We start from the raw sequence: 19961 nt of genomic DNA, 5'->3' as shown, positions 1-19961 counted from the left end.
TAGAGTTTCAGCTTCAGCATCAGTCCTTCCTAAGAATATTCAGGACTGATTTTCTTTAGGATTGAATGGTTTGATCTCCTTGCATTCCAAGGGACTCTCAAGAGTCTTCTCCAACACCACAGTGCAAAAGCATCAATTCTTCAGCGCTCAGCTTTCTTTATAGTCCAACTCTCACATCCATACATAACTATTGGAAAAACTATAGCTTTGACTAGATGGATCTTTGTTGGCAAAGTAATGTCTCTGCTTTTTAATATGCTGTCTAGGTTGGTCATAGTTTTTCCTCCAAGGAGTAAGCGTCTTTTAAGTTCATGGCTGCAGTCACCATCTGCAGTGACTTTGGAGCTCCCCAAAATAAAGTCTATCACTGTTTCCGTTGTTTCCCCATCTATTTACCATTAAGTGATGGGACCGGATGCCATGATCTTAGTTTTCTGAATGTTGAGTTTCAATCCAACGTTTCTACTCTCCTCTTTCACTTTCATCAAGAGGCTCTTTAGCTGTTCTTCGCTTTCTGCCATAAGTGTGGTGTCATCTGCATATCTGAGGTTACTGATATTTCTCCCGGCAATCTTGATTCCAGACATTCAAACAAAGCGCCACAGTAAAAGCGCGGAAGACAGGGAAAACGCCAAAGTTCCTGCGCAGCCACGCCTTCCCCAAGTGGTCAGGGTCTGGCAAGGTCTCGCGATTGGTCCTGCTCGCGCACGCCACTTCCGCTGTCTCCGCAGCTAGGTCTCTAAATGATGTTACCATTTCCGGGTTCGCTGAAGCCGCCTCAGGCGGCGCAAGGGTCGGTGTTCGGTAGTGTCCGGTCTATGGAGTCAGTTGGTGGCGGCGGCGGCGCGGAGGCAGCAGGCGGTGTCCGAGTGGGGGCCTTTGCCCCGCCAGGATGTTACCGGGCTTGGCCGCCGCCGCTGCGGCCCACAGATGTAGCTGGTCTTCCCTGTGCCGGCTCCGTCTGCGCTGCAGGGCGGCGGCCCGGGGCTCCAGCGACCGCCAGGGTGAGTGTCCCGCGCCGACCACTGACTCCGCGGAAGCCGGACTTGAAGACAAGGCCGGGCTCGGAGCCGGGTGCCTCGCCTCGGGCAGTACGCCGCCTTGCCCTTCCCCAGCCAAAGAACCTTCCTTTTGGCCCTCCGTCTTCGCAGTTCAGGATACCCACCCTGCCGTGGCCCCTACAGGCCTCCTTGATCTGGTCTCGCGTACAGTTCTAGCACGGCTCCCGCGGGAATTTGGGGCATTTCGCGGTCCGATGGCATCCATGAAACCGACTACTTCGTTTCAGATGAAAGGTTACGTGAGCATCTTAGTGCATGGCGGTGACGGCCCGCCTCCTCCCCCAGTCAATAGGAAATTGCTGACTCCAAGTTCCAGGGTGTTTTAAGCTCACCGCCTTACCTTTATTGAGCACTTGTGACTCTGGATTTTCTTACCCTATTGCTTTTCTCATATGCCCAGCTTGTTTTATTAAATTTTCTGAGAGGAAGTTGGGAGTTACTACTTAACATTTACGAATAATTATTTAATATGAGACTCTGACAGTCCCGCAATTAATTGAATGAACCCAGTTCGGTTGAAGACTCTTTTTGGTGAAGAAATGTTTACTGGTTTACTGTTTTTATAATTCTTATCCAACAATCTTTTCTGACTCAAATTTCAGTTGGCAGTTTGCAAAATATCATTGAACTTGCAAGTCTGAGTCAAGCTTACCTCCGTTTTTGCCATACCAATAGTCCCTAGCAGGCCGAGAGGAACAAAGAGGGAGAGACAGAATCAAATCCACTCCTAACCTAATCCCCCAGATTCTTGTGGGTGAAAAGAGAATTTAAAGAAACATTTCCCCAAAGTTTATGTTTGAAAAATCTTGTAGCATGTTTGTGACTTTGCAATAAAAGTTGGAAGTTGTAGTCATTCAAGTTTCTAAGTAACATAAGCTTTAGAAGCTCTTTACTGTGTAGGTATTTTGGCATATGGTCCTATTTTTGATTTGTAGTAAATGTAGAAACTGGCTCTTAAAATTTCAGAAGGGTTCATTTTAAAAGAGCTGTTTTGGAGACTTAGGTAGTGATAAAAACGTGTAACTGTGGAGTTTTCCTGTAATGGGAAATATACCCGATTCTCTTGTGAACAAGATGAATCATCTAGTTCTACCATACTCCAAAATCCTCATCTAAGCTTTCTAGCATGATTGCTTCTGTTGACCAAGTAGTTTTGGCATTTTACACTTAAATTAGGTGGAGTGGCTGTTGTTGCTTGGTCGCGAAGTCATGTCCCACTCTGCAACCCAGTGGACTGTAGCTAAATTTAGTCTAAACTGCCTTTAAGTGTTGGTAAAAGGAGGTGAAATGGTGTAATTTGTAATTCATTATTCTCTGTTGAAATTTATGTGCTCTTTTCTCATCCCTCTGTGATAAGAATCGCCTGTCTTCACCAGTCACAATGACTGCAAAGTTGTTTACAGTATTTATTACCAAAAAATTAAAGTGTGTTCTCATACTTAAAAATAGTAGATTGAAAAATAACCTTGTTGGTGAAAATTTAGTTTCAATAATACCTAAACAGCTTTTAAAAGGGTGACCATAATTGTTACAAAACTTCAAAAGGATTATTTAGAAAAAGTACTAATCAAGTTGGTTGCACCTAAGAAAGAAATATTGGAAGAACTTTTGGAGAGAAATTTCTAAAAATAAGTGTTTTTACTTTGTCAAGAAATAAAGTTTAGTTTGTGCTTCTGAAAGCCCTGTGTAAATTTAAAAAGAGTAGTAGAGGAAGAATCTTAAGGGAAACAACTGCTTCTTGCTGCTGCTGCTGCTGCTAAGTTGCTTCAGTCGTGTCCAACTCTGTGCGACCCCATAGACGGCAGCCCACCAGGCTCCTCTGTCCCTGGGATTCTCCAGACAAGAATACTGGAGTGGGTTGCCATTTCCTTCTCCAATGCGTCCATGCATGCTCAGGCGCTTCAGTCGTGTCCGACTCTTTGCAACCCTATGGACAGCAGCCCATCAGGCTTCTCTGTCCACGGGATTCTGTAGGCAAGAATATGGGAGTGGGTTGCCATTTCCTTCTCCAAACTGCTTCTTATACATGCTCAAAGATGAGAAATGCTGGTGGGTCAAATTAACACTGTAAACTGCCGGGGTCCAGCCCCGGTGGATCCAGGGAATTCGAAGCGGGGACGGCATCGGCGAGGATCAGGAAACAACTGCTTAATTAAACGTTAATTAAGGATATAAAGAGTAATAGAATAAGGCTAGCTCAGTGAGGAAATTCAGTGGAGAAAAGAGGCTGAAATAAGGCTAGCTCAGTGAGGAAATTCAGTGGAGAAAAGAGGCTGAATAATTCAGCCAGAAGGTGAGAGAAAGAACGACATGGGGAGACCAAGTTTCGGTGAACAAGGTCCGCACTTTATTTTCCAAAGTAGTTTTTATACCTTAAGTTATGCATAGAGGATAATGGGGGAAGGGGTAGAGTCATGCAGCAAGCCAGGCTTTCTTCCTGCAAACTTATCATATGCAAAAGCTTAGGTGATTTGCATCATCTTCTGGCCCGGAGGCCTGTTAACACTTTAAGACCCTTTCTTCAGAAAACTTATTTTTCTCTAAAGGTGATTGGTCAGGAGCCACCCTCCAAAAGCATTAGATAAAGTTGCATTCCTACAGAGCAAACGTGTGGTGGGCTATAACAAGAAAAAGAATTAACTCAGGGGTCCCAGGTTACAAACATTAAAGCTACTACTTACACCAATTATATTAATCAATACACTGCCAGGGACACAGCAGGTAAGGGATATGGAAACTTAGCAGCAAACATTGGCCCAACAAGTGAAAATCCCTTCACCAATACAATTTCTTTTTTTTTTTTTTTTTTTCACCAATACAATTTCTAATCAATCTTTTAACTGCTCAAAGGAATCTGTATTTAGACAGTTTAGAACATCTCATACCTCTCACAGTTGGGAGGCTCTGAGCAATCACATGTGGCTGGAAAAACCTATTCAGGCAGGCTAGAGGACTTCCAAAGGAGTTTGTAGGTTGAAACACTGTCACACCCAGGAATTATTAACTGGAGCTGTAAGCTAACTCTTTTTTCAGAGAGAGGTAGTGGGGGACAGCCCCCAGTAAAGTCAGAGGTGTAGGTGAAAGCACAAAGCAGAAAGTAGGCAGACTCTGGTTTTGGGGGTAGATGCTCGAGAATTTCCAGGGGGACTCCTGAGGCTCGATTACGCCGAGCCTCCTTCCTCATGACCTTTGTCATGGGTGGAGCTCCTCACGCTGGCTCCTGGCAGTGATAGAATTCCAGTTGAGGTATTCCAGATCCTGAAAGATGATGCTGTGGAAAGTGCTGCACTCAATATGCAATATGCACTCAGTATGCAATATGCCGGCTCCCGGCATCGTAAACATTTAAAGGCAACAAGGAGAACAATATTCGAGGGCGGTTCTGTCTGAAAGAAATATAATGTGTATCATGTATGTAATTTTGATAGCCGTATTTTAAAAAGTAAAAACAGATGAAATTAATTTTGTTAATATAGTTTATCCAGTATATTCAAAGTATTTCAATATTATGATCAGTATAAAAATTATTGAGGTATTTTACTTTATCTTTTTGAACTGTTTCTGGAGTCCAGTGTGTATTTTACACTTACAGCACATGTTCAGACTATCCACATTTAAGGTACTCAGTGAACAGTGACTTCTGGGCAGTGCAGATATAGAATTAGTATTCCTAATTTATAAAGAATTTTTACAAGCCCAGTAGAAAAATGGGCAAAGGAGATGAATGCATTCATAAGGGCATTCGAGTGACCAATAAAAATGCAAAAATGTTCCATATTTACTAATAAGTATAGAAATACAAATCTAAAGAGTTTACTACTAATTGCTTTCACATTAGCTAAGTTTTTCATAGTGATACTCCATATTGAGGGTGCAGGAAAGCAGAAACTCTTACTACTAACTGGGACACGTAGTTAGTTGGTCAGTGTTTTGGAGGTCAGTTATTCCTTGTACTAAAAAGAACCTTAAAGTTCTGTGCCTTCTTACCCAGCAGTTCTACTTAAAGGGATTTGCTTTCAAGAAATAACCAGATACATACTAAAGTGTGCACACAAGTTTATTATTAATAGTAATAAATAGGTAACACAGTTATGAAGAGTATATTACAGTTATGAAAAGTATATGGTATAATAAATACACCATATTTGGGTATATTTATTAAGGGCTGGTGATAGATGCAGCTGTTAAAAAAATATAATTTAGAAGAATATTTAGTGACTTGGGAAAATGTTCTTGATGTATATGTCTCACCTGTTTTTCATGTATTTGTACCTTGCCTCATTGACAAGGATTTGAGGTGGGGGGATACTCCCTTAACGACTACAAATCAATAGATGCAGGCTTTTGCTGAAATCCAAGATTAATAAAAGTATTGTTTTTACATAAAAAGATAGAAATTAACCTTTGTATTTTTAGATTTTGGTCTGTAATGTGCTGGTACTACCACATGAAAAGTAGAGTGGGGATTGAATCCCTTAAATAAGCAACAGGAACATTGACAGTTGTAAAAGACCATTTTGGCAGAGTGGCAGCAGGATTCTGTGTAGTTCAGGTTAGTGATAAGGTTGCCTGTGGAGTGAGGTTAGCCACAGCATGTGTTTCATGTGTAGGGTTTTTGTGAGTGAGGATCATTCAGGAAGAGGTATCAGGCATTGTAGCCGCTGATTGTGTTGTGCTGAACAAGACAGACTTTCCACCTTTTTTGGAAATGAGGAATGAGGAACATACCTAAACATTGTAAAAGAAGTAAGCCGAGTGGCAGTCTAGAAGCCTGCAGGGGCCATTTTATCATTTATGCTGGCCTGGGACTCCAGCTTTTCTAAGGAGGTGGTGACTGAACCAAGTCATGACAAATGAAAATCAGCAAGCCAGGTGAAGATCTGGGGCAAAGAGCAATCCAGGCAGAGAAGACCAGACTTATAGTATTCAGGAGCAGAAAGAAACATGCTTTGGCTGGAGTGTGGTTGGAAAGGGAGGGATGTGTGAAGTGAGATTTGAGAGGTATCAGGGAGACCCTGGTTCGATTCCTGGGTCAGGAAGATCTGCTGGAGAAGGGATCGGCTACCTACTCCAATATACTTGGGCATCCCTGGTGGCTCAGTTGGTAAAGAATCCGCCTGCAATGCTGGATACCTGGGTTCAATGCCTGGGTTGGGAAGATCCCCTGGAGAAGGGAAAGGCTACCCATTCCAGTATTCTGGCTTGGAGAAGGTCATGGACTGTAATCCATGGGGTCGCAAGAGTCGGATATGATGGAGCAACTTTCACTTTCATAGCCTTTTGGGCCATAGGTTTAAGGGGCCAGAAAAGGAAATGTTTTAAAAATATCATTCTGACTAATGTTGGATTGGAAAGGGGAAAGGAATAAGGAGATCAGTAGAGGGTTATTAGAGTTAGCCACACAAAGAAGATTGTAGTTGGGCCATGGTACTTAGTAATGGAGATCAGTTCAGTCGCTCAGTATGTCTGACTCTTTGCAACCCCATGGACTGCAGCATGCCAGGCTTTCCTGTACATCACCAGCTCCTGGAGCTTGCTTAAACTCATGTTCATTGAGTTAGTGATGCCATCCAACCATCTCATCCTCTGTCGTCCCCTTCTCCTGCCTTCAATCTTTCCCAGCATCAGGGTCTTTTCCAGTGAGTCAGTTCTTCACATCAGGTGGCCAAAGTATTGGGGTTTTGGCTTTAGCATCCGTCTTTCCGATGAATATTCTGAGAACCCCATGAACAGTATGAAAAGGCAATGGAGATGGAGAGATGCAGATGATTTTGAGGCATACTTTGGGATATAAATTATAGTGTGATAATACAGGTAGAGCATTTAGGACAGTGGCACTTGGTGAATCCTTAATATATTAAATATTCGCCCCCCCCTTTCTAAGAAAAAATTAAGAATTAAGCAAGGAAGTAGAGTTGTGTGCCAAGATGCAGTGCAGAAAGTTGCATATTCTTTACATACGCAAAAAAAAAAAAAGGATTCCTGGTTGCTTAGTCTGTTCTGGTGAAAAATCACATCAGCACTAGTCCTGAAGGTTGAGCTAACTGGTGTAAGTCACCAGGCAGTCCTTTTGCTTGCCTGATGATTAGACCTGAAAGGGATTTTCCTGCATTTTATTTTGCTCGCTGAAAGTATAAAAGTAAACTAGAGACAATCATTGTGCTCCTATTAGCAGAAATAATGTTAGAAGTGATTTAACAGTGCATATATTTTTAATTTAAAATTTTAGGCGTTGGGGAAAATACAGAAAAATATTAAGATATAGAGTAAAAATTATGCATAATCCAGATGCATAATCCATTTAATAGTTGAAATCAACCTGTATTTTGCTTGTTTTTAAAAATGCAGCATTATGGTTCAGTTATACACACACACATATATTATCAGATTCTTTCCCATTGTATGTTATTACAAGTTATTGAATATAGTTCCCTGTCTTATACGGTAGGTCCTTGTTTATTTTATGTATAAAAAGTTAGTCGCCCAGGTCTGACTGTTTATGACCCCATGGACTGTAGCCCACCAGGCTCCTCTGTCGTGGGAATCTCCATGCAGGAATACTGGAGTGGGTTGTCATTTCCAGGGGATCTTCCTGACCTAGGGATCGAACCTGGGTGGATTTCCTGCTTTGCAGGCAGATTCTTTACTGTCTGACACACCAGGTGTGTATGTTAATCCCAAGGTCCTAATTTACCTCCTTTGGTAACTAGAGCTTCCCTTGTGGCTCAGCTGGTAAAGAATCCACCTGCAGTGCAGGAGACCTGGGTTCGACCCCTGGGTTGGGAAGATACCCTGGAGAAGGGAAAGGCTACCCACTCCAGTATTCTGGCCTGGAGAATCCCATCCACTGTATAGTCCATGGGGTCACAAAGAGTTGGACACGACTGAGTGACTTTCACTTTCACTTTGGTAACTACAGGTTTGTTTTCTATATCTGTTAGTCTGTTTCTGCTTTGTAAATAAGTTTATTTTCGTCATCTTTTTAGATTCCACACGTAAGCAATATGATATTTGTCTTTCTCTCTTTGACTTACTTCACGCAGTATGATAATGTCCAGGTCCATCCATCTGCAGTGGTCTCAAGTATAGAGACTGATCTCTGAAAGACTTAGGTACATGTTTATCTCTTGTCCTGAAACTAGCCTAAAGTAAAATACTTCAAACCATTAAGAAATCTTTTTGTTTTTTAGTTATTGTTATTGCAGAAGCAACACACATGGTAGATAGAATTGTCGGTTTGCCTGGCAGAAAGAGAGCTTTTTGTATTGTAGTCTGAAAAAGAAGGCCAAATTTCCTCCAAAAGCCAGAGTAAGTGGTAGGTGACAAAGCAGATTGGAGAGGACAAGGGGTGATCAGTACCAATGTCATTAGCAGCTGCAGAGACAGTAACAGTAAAATAAAAGCAGAGAAAAGTGATTGTTGCGGTTAGACAGATAAGATACCTAGCTCTGCAGTCTTGATGAAAAAACAACCCTTGTATATACAGCAATGAGAAGTTCCTTTTCCACGCCCATAGAGTAGTGAGCACTGAACTAAAGACTAATCTGTAGCTTAACATAGCTTATTTTAGAAGTCATCTTGAAGAGAGGGTATAAATGATGGGTAATATTTTTTTTACTATCTTTTTGCCTCCCAGAATTAATTAACAAATTCAGTAATTTATTCAACAGTTGAGTTTCTACTGCTGAATTTTAGGTATTCTGTGTATTTTATTGAGTCAAATGTTGTCCTATATATTCTGCAGTTTCCTTGCAGTTTGTCTTGTATTATGCCAAATATGTACGTTGAAAGTTGCTGATATCTGAAATTCTTCTAAAGTTAAAATTTAATAATTTTTTGAAACAGTGAACAAGGAAGCTAACAAGATTACTAGGGTAGTATCACAAGGACACAGGAGTTGGGAATTCCGTGGTGGTCCAGAGGCTAGGATTATTCACTTTCACTATCGAGAGTGAGGGTCTGATCCCTGATGAAACTAAGATCCCCATGCCTTGGAGCAAGTACGCTGGTGAGCTCTGGAGCCGTGTGCCCAACTAGAGAGCCTATGTGGCAGTGAAAGATCCTGTGTGATGCAACTAAAGCCCGACACAGCCAAATAAATAAATATTAAAAAACCCCTCAGTTATGGTTCAGTTCAGTCGCTCAGTCATGTCCGACTCTGTGACCCCATGGATCGCACAATGACAGGCCTCCCTGTCCATCACCAGCTCCCAGAGTTTACCCAAACTCATGTCCATTTAGTCGGTGATGCCATCCAACCATCTCATCCTCTGTCATCCCCTTCTCCTGCCTTCAATCTTCCCAGCATCAGGGTCTTTGCATATGAGTTAGTTCTTCACATCAGGTGGCCAAAGTATTGTAGTTTCAGCTTTAGCATCAGTCCTTCCAATGAATATTCAGGACTGATCTCCTTTAGGATGGACTGGTTGGATCTCCTTGCAGTCTAAGGGACTCTCGAGTCTTCTCCAACACCACAGTTCAAAAATATCAGTTCTTTGGCACTCAGCTTTCTTTATAGTCCAACTCTCACACCCATACATGACTACTGGAAAAACCATAGCCTTGACTAGACGGACCTTTGATGGCAAAGTAGTGTCTCTGCTTTTTAATATGCTGTCTAGGTTGGTCATAACTTTCTTTCCAAGAAGTGTCTGTCTTTTAATTTCATGGCTGCAGTCACCATCTGCAGTGATTTTGGAGCCCCAAAAAATAAAGTCTGACACTGTTTCCACTGTTTCCCATCTGTAAGTGATGGGACCAGATACCATGATCTTAAGTTTTCTGAATATTGAGCATTAAACCAACTTTTTCACTCTCTTCTTTCACTTTCATCAAAAGGCTCTTTAGTTCTTCTTCATTTTCTGCCATAAGGGTGATGTCATCTGCATATCTGAGGTTATTGATATTTCTCCCCACAGTCTTGATTCTAGCTTGTGCTTCATCCAGCCCAGCGTGTCTCATAATGTTCTCTGCATATAAGTTAAATAAGCAGGGTGACAATATACAGCTTTGACGTACTCCTTTTCCTATTTGGAACTAGTCTGTTCCATGTCCTGTTCTAACTGTTGCTTCTTGACCTGCATACAAATTTTTCAAGAGGGAGGTCAAGTGGTCTGGTATTCCCATCTCTTTCAGAATTTTCCACAGTTTATTGTGATCCACTTAGTCAAAGGCTTTGGTATAGTCAATAAAGCAGAAATAGATGTTTTTCTGAAACTCTTTTGCTTTTTCGATGATCCAGCAGATGTTGGCAATTTGATCTCTGGTTCCTTTGCCTTTTCTAAAACCAGCTTGAACATCTGGAAGTTCATGGTTCATGTATTGCTGAAGCCTGGCTTGGAGAATTTTGAGCATTCCTTTACTAGTGTGTGAGATGAGTGCAATTGTGCGGTAGTTTGAGCATTCTTATTGCCAAATTCAGACTTAAATTGAAGAAAGTAGGGAAAATCACTAGATCATTCAGGTATGACCTAAATAAAATCTCTTACGATTAAACAGTGGAAGTGAGAAATAGACTTAAGGGACTAGATCTGATAAACAGAGTGCCTCATGAACTATGGACGGAGGTTCGTGACATTGTACAGGAGACAGGGATCAAGACCATCCCCAAAAAAAGAAATGCAAAAAGGCAAAATGGTTGTCTGAGGAGGTCTTACAAACTGCTGTGAAAAGAAGAGAAGCAAAAAAGTGAAGGAGAAAAGGAAAGATACACCCATTTGAATGCAGAGTTCCAAAGAATAGCAAGGAGAGATGAGAAAGCCTTCCTCAGTGATCAATGCAGAGAAATAGAGGAAAACAAGAGAATGGGAAAGATTAGAGATCTCAAGAAAATTAGAGATACCAAGGGAACATTTCATGGAAAGATGGGCTCAATAAAGGACAGAAATGGTATGGACCTAAGAGAAGCAGAAGATATTAAGAAGAGGTGGCAAGAATACATAGAGGAATTGTACAAAAAAGATCTTCACGACCCAGATAATCACAATGGTGTGATCACTGACTAGAGCCAGACATCCTGGAATGTGAAGTCAAGTGGGCCTTAGAAAGCATCACTATGAACAAAGCTAGTGGAGGTGATGGAGTTCCAGTTGAGCTATTTCAAATCCTGAAAGATGATGCTGTGAAAGTGCTGCACTCAATATGCCAGCAAATTTGGAAAACTCAGCAGTGGCCACAGGACTGGAAAAGGTCAGTTTTCATTCTAATCCCAAAGAAAGGCAATGCCAAAGAATGCTCAAACTACCGCACAGTTGCACTCTGTTTATGGTATGTGGACTGAATTAAGATCTGTTCACAGATATATAAAAATTACAACACTGGAAATTGAGAAAATTGAGATTATTGGAAGTTGAGGCTATTTTCATGATATTAAGATTTTTTTTTTTTTAACTTGCAATGGTGGTATAGCTATGTTTTATCTTTTAGAATTCATACTGAAAGTTTTATGAGTGAAATTATTTTATGTCTGAGATTTGCATCAAATTAATATGTAGATGAGATATTGGTGAGGTAGAGATACAATGAAGTTGTCCATGAATTGATAATTGTTGAAGCTAGGTAAGAAGTACATGTATGTTTATTGTACTGTTTTTTTCTACCTTTGTATATATTTAAAATTTTTTATAATAAAATATTTTTAAAATTCGGGAGAACTTTGAACAAGATCGAGGATCAAGTTACGAATATATTGTCATCTTCTGAGGCAAGACTTTTAGATTAGTAATCCCTCTTTAAACACCTTAGCACAATGTCTATAGAAGTATTTCATCAGTGGATTAAAAAAATGTTAGTGGTATATTGTTTTTGTTTGGTAATAATCACAAAAGATACTTTGAATAGGGCTGACAAGTCAGAACACCAGTGGTGGTGGTGGTGAAGATGCTTTCCTGGAGGGTGGTTTTCCAGGGAGAGTTTGCTTTAGCCTTTAGTGACATATTTATTTTAATATGAAAGAAGATACATTGTTATATTTGCTTTACTCAGCCTTTAATAAGTAGCATCAAATGACAAAAAAAAAAACAAAAACCATACTGGGCCTTCAACAAATATTTGCCAAATGAAAGATTTAAGTTGGCATCAGGAAGTTTTTCAAGAAAACAAGTTCTAAGCCTGAAATTTGAGTGAATACTTAAGGCTGCCTTATGTCCCTCATGCTTTTCAGATTACCTTTGATATTCACAGTAATTGATGTTCCTGATGAATTCTCTGAGCCATTAAAAAAATATTTATTTTCTTTGATTTCAGAAGGCAATCTGCACATGCAAGTACATGAATTAACGTTTTGGGAAGATCATTATTAAGCAGTTAGAAAAGTTTGAACTCTTAAATGTTTAACTTGACTGTTTCTAATGATATAATTTCACTATTTTACCTAAATTTTAGAAAATGTATAAATTGCACCTAAACAAGGTTTTCAAGTTTCAGTCCTCAGCATAAAAAGTAACAGGGAGACAGGGTCACCCAAGAGTAGAGACAGATTTACTTTTCTACCACTTTGATGCAAATGTGGACTACATTTTTCTATTTCAGCCCTCCAAAGCCCACAATCAACCCAGATGTAGCAGCTAACGTGCTTTGTAATTAGACTTCTATTCTTCCCTCAATATATACTCATCATTATTATTCCTCATATACTGAGGAATCTCTCCAAATGTTGATTTATTTATCTGATTTTAAAAAATCAGTGACAGTATGACTGACTGATTCATATAATTCACATAGTGAATGTGAAATGGAAGAGGACCTAGTTTCAGCTAGCAGAGGGAAGACGCAATGTAATTTTGAGTAGAAAGCCCTCATGACCTTTCTCCTTTCAGAGTTCTTATTTTGAAAGGTATATTATGCCATTTTCTTTTAGCATGCAACCAACATACAAAATAAAGAGTACCTTTTATATGCCAAAGACCTTTCAGAATAGCTGAATAATATAAATGTTTATTTGACTTTATGTAATTAAAAAATTTCTATATAAATTTGCAAGTGAGAAAAGAAGCAATGTTATCTTTATGTTTCCTTTACAGAATATGGACGCTGTATACCTAAGGGCCGGTGAAACACCTGTACGGAAAGGGTGGCTTAACGTTGTGCATTTGGGTATTTAACAGAGTACAGATTTTACTGTTATTTTGTTCTCTTTCTAATCATAGGTAGGCTTTATTGGGTATAAAAATCCTTATTACTAGTTTGTTTGAAATTTAAATTTTTTTCTTTTAGAATGGCAGAGTTTAGTGACATTTGGAAGCTTTTCAAACAGTGTTCCATGCTGTACACTGAATCAAGTAAAGTTGTATTCCACAAATGTTCAGAAAGAAGGACAGGGATCACAATCTCAGAAAATGGAAAAAGTACCTTCATTTGATGAAGCAGGTATGTATAAATCTTTTAAAAAAGTTTTTTTCCCCCTGTATATGGGAATAGTTTGCATGAGATTGTTCCTTGAATGTTTGATAGAACTTATAAGTAAAACCATCTGAACTAGTGTGTTTTTCATGAGGAGCTAACTTAATTTCTTTTAATTTTTCTATTTCTTTTTGACTCGGTAAGTTCCATTTTTTTTCCAGTGATTTATCCACTTCAACTAAAATTTTAATTTATTGATATAAAGTTCATTATATTTTCTATATACATTTTAAAATAGCATATGTATTCTTTTTAATTTCATTCCTGGTGGTGGTTGTTTACTTGATTAATTTTGCCTGAGCTTTGTCAATTTTATTATTTTTACTAAGTGATAATTTTTTTACTTTCAATCTTTATATTGTATTTTTGTTTCCTATTTCATTAATTTCTACTCTTACTTAATTATATTCTCCTTTCTGCTTCCTTTGTATTTATTCTGTTATTCATTTTTAAGAAAAAGTATTTATTTGGCTGGGCTGGGTCTTAGTTGTGGCATGCGAGATTGCTGGTTGCAGCATGTGTCTTTTAGGTGTTGCATGCAGACTCTTAGTTGTAGCATGTGATCTAGTTTTTTGACCTGGGATCAGACCTGGGCCCCTGCACTGGAGCTTGGAGTCTTAGCCACTGACCACCAGGGAAGTCCCCTGTTAATCATTTTTAATGACCAGTTAGCTGTTTTGCTCATTAATCTTTAATTTTTAAATTGTTTTAGATCCTCATTAGTTATCTAATATAGTATTATATGTAATACTATATAGTAATATATATATGTCAATTCCAGTCTCCCAGTTTTCCTGTCCTTTGACTTCAAGCTTTTTTGTCCTAGTTTGATAATCTTTGTCTTTTAATGGAAGGTTTAGTCTGATTACATTTACTACAGTCGTTGATATATTTGGACATATTTCTGCCATTATATCATGTGCTTCCCTGTGTGTGTGTGTGTGTTTAATTTTTTTTGCCTCCTAATAAAATCTTAGTTTTCTTATTCCATTATCCTCTTACCCTCATATACACAACGTACACACGCTTGCTTGGGAGGTATATGCTTTATGTATGTGTTAAGTCTAAGGGTAATTGAAAAGTTTACTTTCCTTCTGAAACATACAAAGGGTTTGGAATGTTCACTGTGGTCGCCCATTCTCAACTTACATGTTATTTGCTGGCTGGTAGCTTGTATCTGTTCTCCTCTCTTTTCCTTCTCTAAAATTTATACCATTATTTGTTAAAATTTTTAATCTAATATCTTTGTTAACCATCTTTTCTTATGTCTCTGCTTTTCTATCTGATGTGTCGATACATCCTATAGAAATTTCTTTAGGTGAGACTCTTTCATGGTAAAGGCACATTTAATACATAGCTTATTCCATTGTCTTTTGGCTGACACTGTTAGTGCTGAGAAGTCAGATATCATACCTTTGTTTTCATGTCTTTTCTGTTTGCTTTTAAAATTTAACTTTATTTTGAAAGTCTTTTTCTTTGGTGTAAAGTTTAGTTTTACTATAAATGAGTGAGGTATTACCTTGCCTGAGATTTGTTGGGCTTCCTGGATCTGAGAATTGTTTTTCTACAATTCTGGAATTCTGCAGTTCTCTGTCACTATTGCTGGGCTTCCCCAGTGGCTCAGCGGTAAAGAATCTGCCTACAGTGCAAGAGCCATAGGAGATCTGGGTTCCATTCCTATGTCAGGAAGATCCCCTGGAGGAGGGCATGGCAGCCCACTCCAGTATTCTTGCCTGGAGAACACTATGGACAGAGGAGCCTGGTGGGCCTCGGTCCATAGGGTTGCAAGCAGTCTGACACAGATGAACTGACTTAGCATGCGTCCCTTGAGGTGTGTATTATTACCGCTTCTCAACTCTCTCTTGGCCTTTGGAACTCTATTAAGAAATCTGAAATGTTTACTGCATAATTTTTCATGTCTCTAAACCTCTCTGACATACTTTGTATTTCTTTATCTTTCTGGCCTGACACCTGGATTATTTTCTTAAGTCTACGTAGTATACTAATTTTCTCTGAGTAGTTGCCTCTAATCTGCTGGCTGGTACCATGTTGGGCTTTTTATTTCTAATGATTGTATTTTTCATTTCTAGAAATAGTGTATTTTTATTTTTCAGCTTGCTTGGTTGGTCTCTTGTGTGTTTTCAAACTTGTCTTTTATTAGACATTAAACATAGCTATTTTTATATTCTATGAAAATTCTGCTATCTGAAATATTTTGGTTTTATTGTATTACCTTTTTCCTTCATTTCCAGCTTTCATTCATGATGATCTGTTTTTAAACTGAGAATTGTTCATTTTCCATGTAGTTTAATATCTTTGAACTATTTGATGTCTCTGATTGAGAATGTGTTCCTGCATAGAGAGTTTGCATTTGCCTCTCTTAGCTGCTGGGGATACAACTTGGGACCACATTAAATTAAATCGTCAGCTTAAGATTTTTGGACCATGTTAGCAGTATGAATTCAGACTGTAAATTTGTGTGAGCTGCCTTATCCCTAAGATTTCCAGTGGAGTTTTTTCTTCTCCACTACTTAACACGCAAGTCAGGGCAGGCTTACTTCCTTGCTGACTCCTTTTCTGTGTTTTTTCTTGTTGTTGTGTAATCTCTCAGTTGTGTCCGACTCTTTGCAACCCCATGGAATGTAGCCTGCCAGCCTCCTCTGTTCATGGGATTCTCCAGGCAAGAATACTGGAGCGGGTTGCCATTTTCTTCTTCAGGGGATCTTCCCAACCCAGGTATCAAACCCTAGGCATCTCCTACATTCGCAGGCAGATTCTTTACCACTGAGCCATCAGGGAAGCCCCATATGTGTTTTATAGGTCACAGTTATGCCTTGTCTACCTTTGTTTCTGGATATCTCCTGTTACCAGAATTCTAGAGAATTCTGCTAGAGATGGAGACTCTAAGAGGAGATACCCAGAAACAAAGCTAGACACTTGGCGTAACTGTAGAAATAGAACCTCAAAGAGTGTAAGGGTCAACAGAAATCATCAGGGAAGAAACTTTGGTGTGCTCTCTTATTCTATAGAGATCCTGCTTTCCCTTCATTTTTGCCCCCTTCAGATCATTTTGCTAGCTTAGGAATGCATTTGAAAAGATACTTTTTCAGGATATCTAGTCCACTTTGCGGCATTAAAAAGAAGTCTGTATTTATTCATTACTTTATTGAAGAAGTATTTATTGAGCACTTTTTATATAGCAGCACATGAGAATGAGTTTATATTTTTTATTACTGAAACAGAAAATTAAGCAAAAAAAGTACAGTAAGTACTGTGGTGGAAGAAGTGCTGTGTGCTGGAGGGACACCTGGGTCTTGAGTGGCTGGGGACGGTTTCCATAGGGAAGTGCTATCTGATTAGTGACCTGAGAGTAGGTATTGGTGTGATGAATGGTGGGAAGAAAAGATAACACTGCAAGTAGTTCATTGTGATCAGACTAGTGAGTAGAGCACCTCATGGTGGGGTTGGTAGTTTTGAAAGGGGTGAAACTCAAGAGGTAAACAGTAATCAGATCAGGGTTTTGTTCAGGAGTGTGGACTGTTTCAGAGGCAGTGGGAATCTGTTGGAATATTTTGAGAAGAGGAAGCACTTAATCATATTTAAGATTTTAGAAAGATAACTAGATGCAGACTGGAAAACAGATTGCAGAGGAAGGAACTGAAAACGGATGTGAATCAGGCTCTAGACTAGGCTAATGGCAATGAGTTTCTTAAGGGGGTAGGCGAGTGCAAGAAATTTAGGAGCTGAATAATCGACTTGACTGAATTTGGTGGACTAAAAGAGAGAGTCAGTAAAGGACAGTGCATGGTTATTGGATTTGACTGGGCTTTTGTATTGGTGATTTCATTGACTTCTAAAAGTAGAAATACCAAGGCTGGAATGTGTATTAATGAGAAGTTGAGGGCTCAGTCTTGGATGTCTGAACTCTAGGTGCCTCTGGGGCATTCTAACAGATGATGACTAGTAGGCAGTTGTTGTACTACTTTTCTACTGTGAGACATCATCTCTTTGGCTGGATTGCTGCAGTAGCCTCTCTGGGCTCCTTGGTTCCACTCTCACTTTATCACTATATTTTAGTCAAACCATTTTTCTTTTAGTTCTTAGAAAATAAGAAAATACCAAGCTTGTTCTTGTTACAGGGTGTTTGTTCTAGTTGCTTTAACTTTCCATGATGCCCTTCTTCATCTGGCTGACCCTTTTTGGTAATTTATATCTTACATGACATGTCAACTCTGCACACCCAGTCAGTCCTTGATATTACAGTAATTTTAATTCTCTGTGTGGACATCACTTATTACTAACTGATATTTTCAGTATCTGTATTATTTATTTTTTCCCCTTGTTTCCAAACCTCATCATAGCAGGAACTTCAGTGCTTAGCTGCTGCTAAGTTGCTTCAGTTGTGTCCGACTCTGTGCGACCCCATAGACGGCAGCCCACCAGGCTCCCCCATCCCTGGGATTCTCCAGGCAAGAACACTGGAATGGGTTGCCATTTCCTTCTCCAGTGCATGAAAGTGAAAAGTGAAAGGGAAGTCTGTCAGTTGTGCCCGACTTTTAGCGACCCCATTGACTGCAGCCCACCAGGCTCCTCCATCCTTGGGATTTTCCAGGCAAGAGTACTGGAGTGGGGTGCGGTTGCCTTCTCTGTCAGTGCTTAGAGTAGTTTGCTTATAGTTCAGTTCATTGCAGTTGCTCAGTCATGTCTGACTCTTTGCGACCCCATGAACCGCAGGCACGCCAGGCCTCCCTGTCCATCACCAACTCCCGGAGTCCACCCAAACCCATGTCCATTGAGTTGGTGATGCCATCCAACCATCTCATCCTCTCTCGTCCCCTTCTCCTCCTGCCCTCAATCTTTCCCAGCAACAGGGTCTTTTCCAATGAGTCAGCTCTCCACATGAGGTGGCCAAAGTATTGGAGTTTCAGCTTCAACATCAGTCCTTCCAATTAACACCCAGGACTGATCTCTTTCAGAAAGGACTGGTTGGATCTTCTTGCAGTCCAAGGAACTCTCAAGAGTCTTCTCCAACACCACAGTTCAAAAGCATCAATTCTTCTGTGCTCAGCTTTCTTTATAGTCCCAACTCTCACATCCATACATGACCACTGGAAAAACCATAGCCTTGACTAGATGGACCTTTGTTGGCAAAGTAATGTCTGCTTTTAGTAGGGGTTTAATAAATTTTGTAAATGAGTAAATGCATAGAGTTCTAACCTGGGGATAAAGATTTAGGAGTTTTTAGCTATATCCAGGTGGTAACTGAAGTCATAAGTGTGTTTGAGACAGTACAGGGGGATAGTTTAGATTGGGGAGGTAAGAGCTAGTCTGAAATCCCCAGTGAGTAAGGGACAGGTGGAAGAGGAGAAGCTTGCAAAGAATAGTTGAGGAGGAACAGCCTGGAGAAGGAGGAGAAAAGCCAAGGAGAGGATGGTGTTAGGAGAAGAGTGTTTGAAGAATAATAAACATTTCAAGACCATCTTTCCTTTAGTTGGATGTCTTTCACAGGAAAGATTTTACAGATTCCTTGAGAAATCTGTGTTTATGTTTATCTAGGGAAAGAGCCAGAGAAGGCAGTGGCACCCCACTCCAGTACTCTTGTCTGGAGAATCCCATGTACGGAGGAGCCTGGGAGGCTACAGTCCATGGGGTCTCGAAGAGTTGGACACGACTGAGCGACTTCACTTTCACTTTTCACTTTCATGCATTGGATAAGGAAATGGCAACCCACTCCAGTGTTCTTGCCTGGAGAATCCCAGGGATGGGGGAGCCTGGTGGGCTGCCGTCAGTGGGGTCGCACAGAGTCTGACATGCCGGAAGCGACTTAGCAGCAGCAGGGAAAGAGCAAATTAGCCAAGAGGGCGGTGGTCAGGCTCTCTCGCCCCCACACCCTCTCACTCTTGCCCCACGTTTTGTAAATAATGATTATGTAACAGCTGAGATCACTTATAGCACTGTGCATGCACGTGACAAGGTAACCACTTGGCCACAGGCTACCATGCTTTTGTTTTGTATGCATGTATATATAATCTCCAGCTGAAAAAGCCCTTGGGGCTACGTTATGGTTGCATTATGGTGGTGAGGCTGTGAGGACCCTCACAGACCCACAGCTGTGTACGCTGGGTCAATCACGAGAGAACACAGCGTGTCTGCTGCTGCTACGGCTGCTGTGCCAGCCCGGAGAGAATAAACACGTCTGCAGTTTCTACGGCTCTTCTAGTTTTCTTCCAGCCTCTTAGCTCGCACCTTACCTACCCTGGGTTCAGTGAACAGTGTGCACGGTGAGATACTGCAGGACAGTTTATCATGCCTGTTTTTCATCCTTTTCCCCAAGCCGCATCCTCTTTTTGGGCTTATTATCCAGTTTTAGTGAGTTTCTTCTCTTTTCCTTGTGATGAAGAACTGCTGGGGTAAATATTGAGAGTCTGGTATTAGAGGATGAAGGAATGGAGAGGATCATGAGTCCCTAAGTTCCAGAAATAAGCATATTTATTTAGAACA

General features: G+C 40.3%; 1 protein-coding gene across 4 annotated transcripts in view; it reads left to right on the top strand.

The window, feature by feature from the left end:
* The first annotated feature begins 762 nt into the window (after nt 1–762).
* The window catches only part of SLC30A9 (solute carrier family 30 member 9), an 86457-nt gene continuing 67258 nt past the window's right edge, over nt 763–19961 (top strand). For 3 of the 4 annotated variants that reach the window (XM_086407732.1, XM_086407731.1, XM_086407736.1), the window contains exons 1-2: nt 763–1004; nt 13275–13427. In XM_086407732.1, coding sequence (XP_086263858.1) covers nt 893–1004; nt 13275–13427 — 265 coding nt within the window. In that variant the 5' untranslated portion in view covers nt 763–892. Of the gene's footprint in view, nt 1005–13274; nt 13428–19615; nt 19742–19961 lie in introns of those variants that run through there. The other variant, XM_086407734.1, reaches the window with a different exon arrangement.

This window comes from Bos grunniens, chromosome 6 (genome assembly GCF_055505025.1).
Source record: "Bos grunniens cultivar Pamir isolate PY7600 chromosome 6, Bosgru_T2T1.0, whole genome shotgun sequence".
In the NCBI taxonomy this organism is placed as follows: Eukaryota; Metazoa; Chordata; class Mammalia; order Artiodactyla; family Bovidae; genus Bos; species Bos grunniens.
The sequence above is the reverse complement of the archived record's forward strand: the minus strand, read 5'-3'. Positions and strand labels throughout refer to the sequence as shown.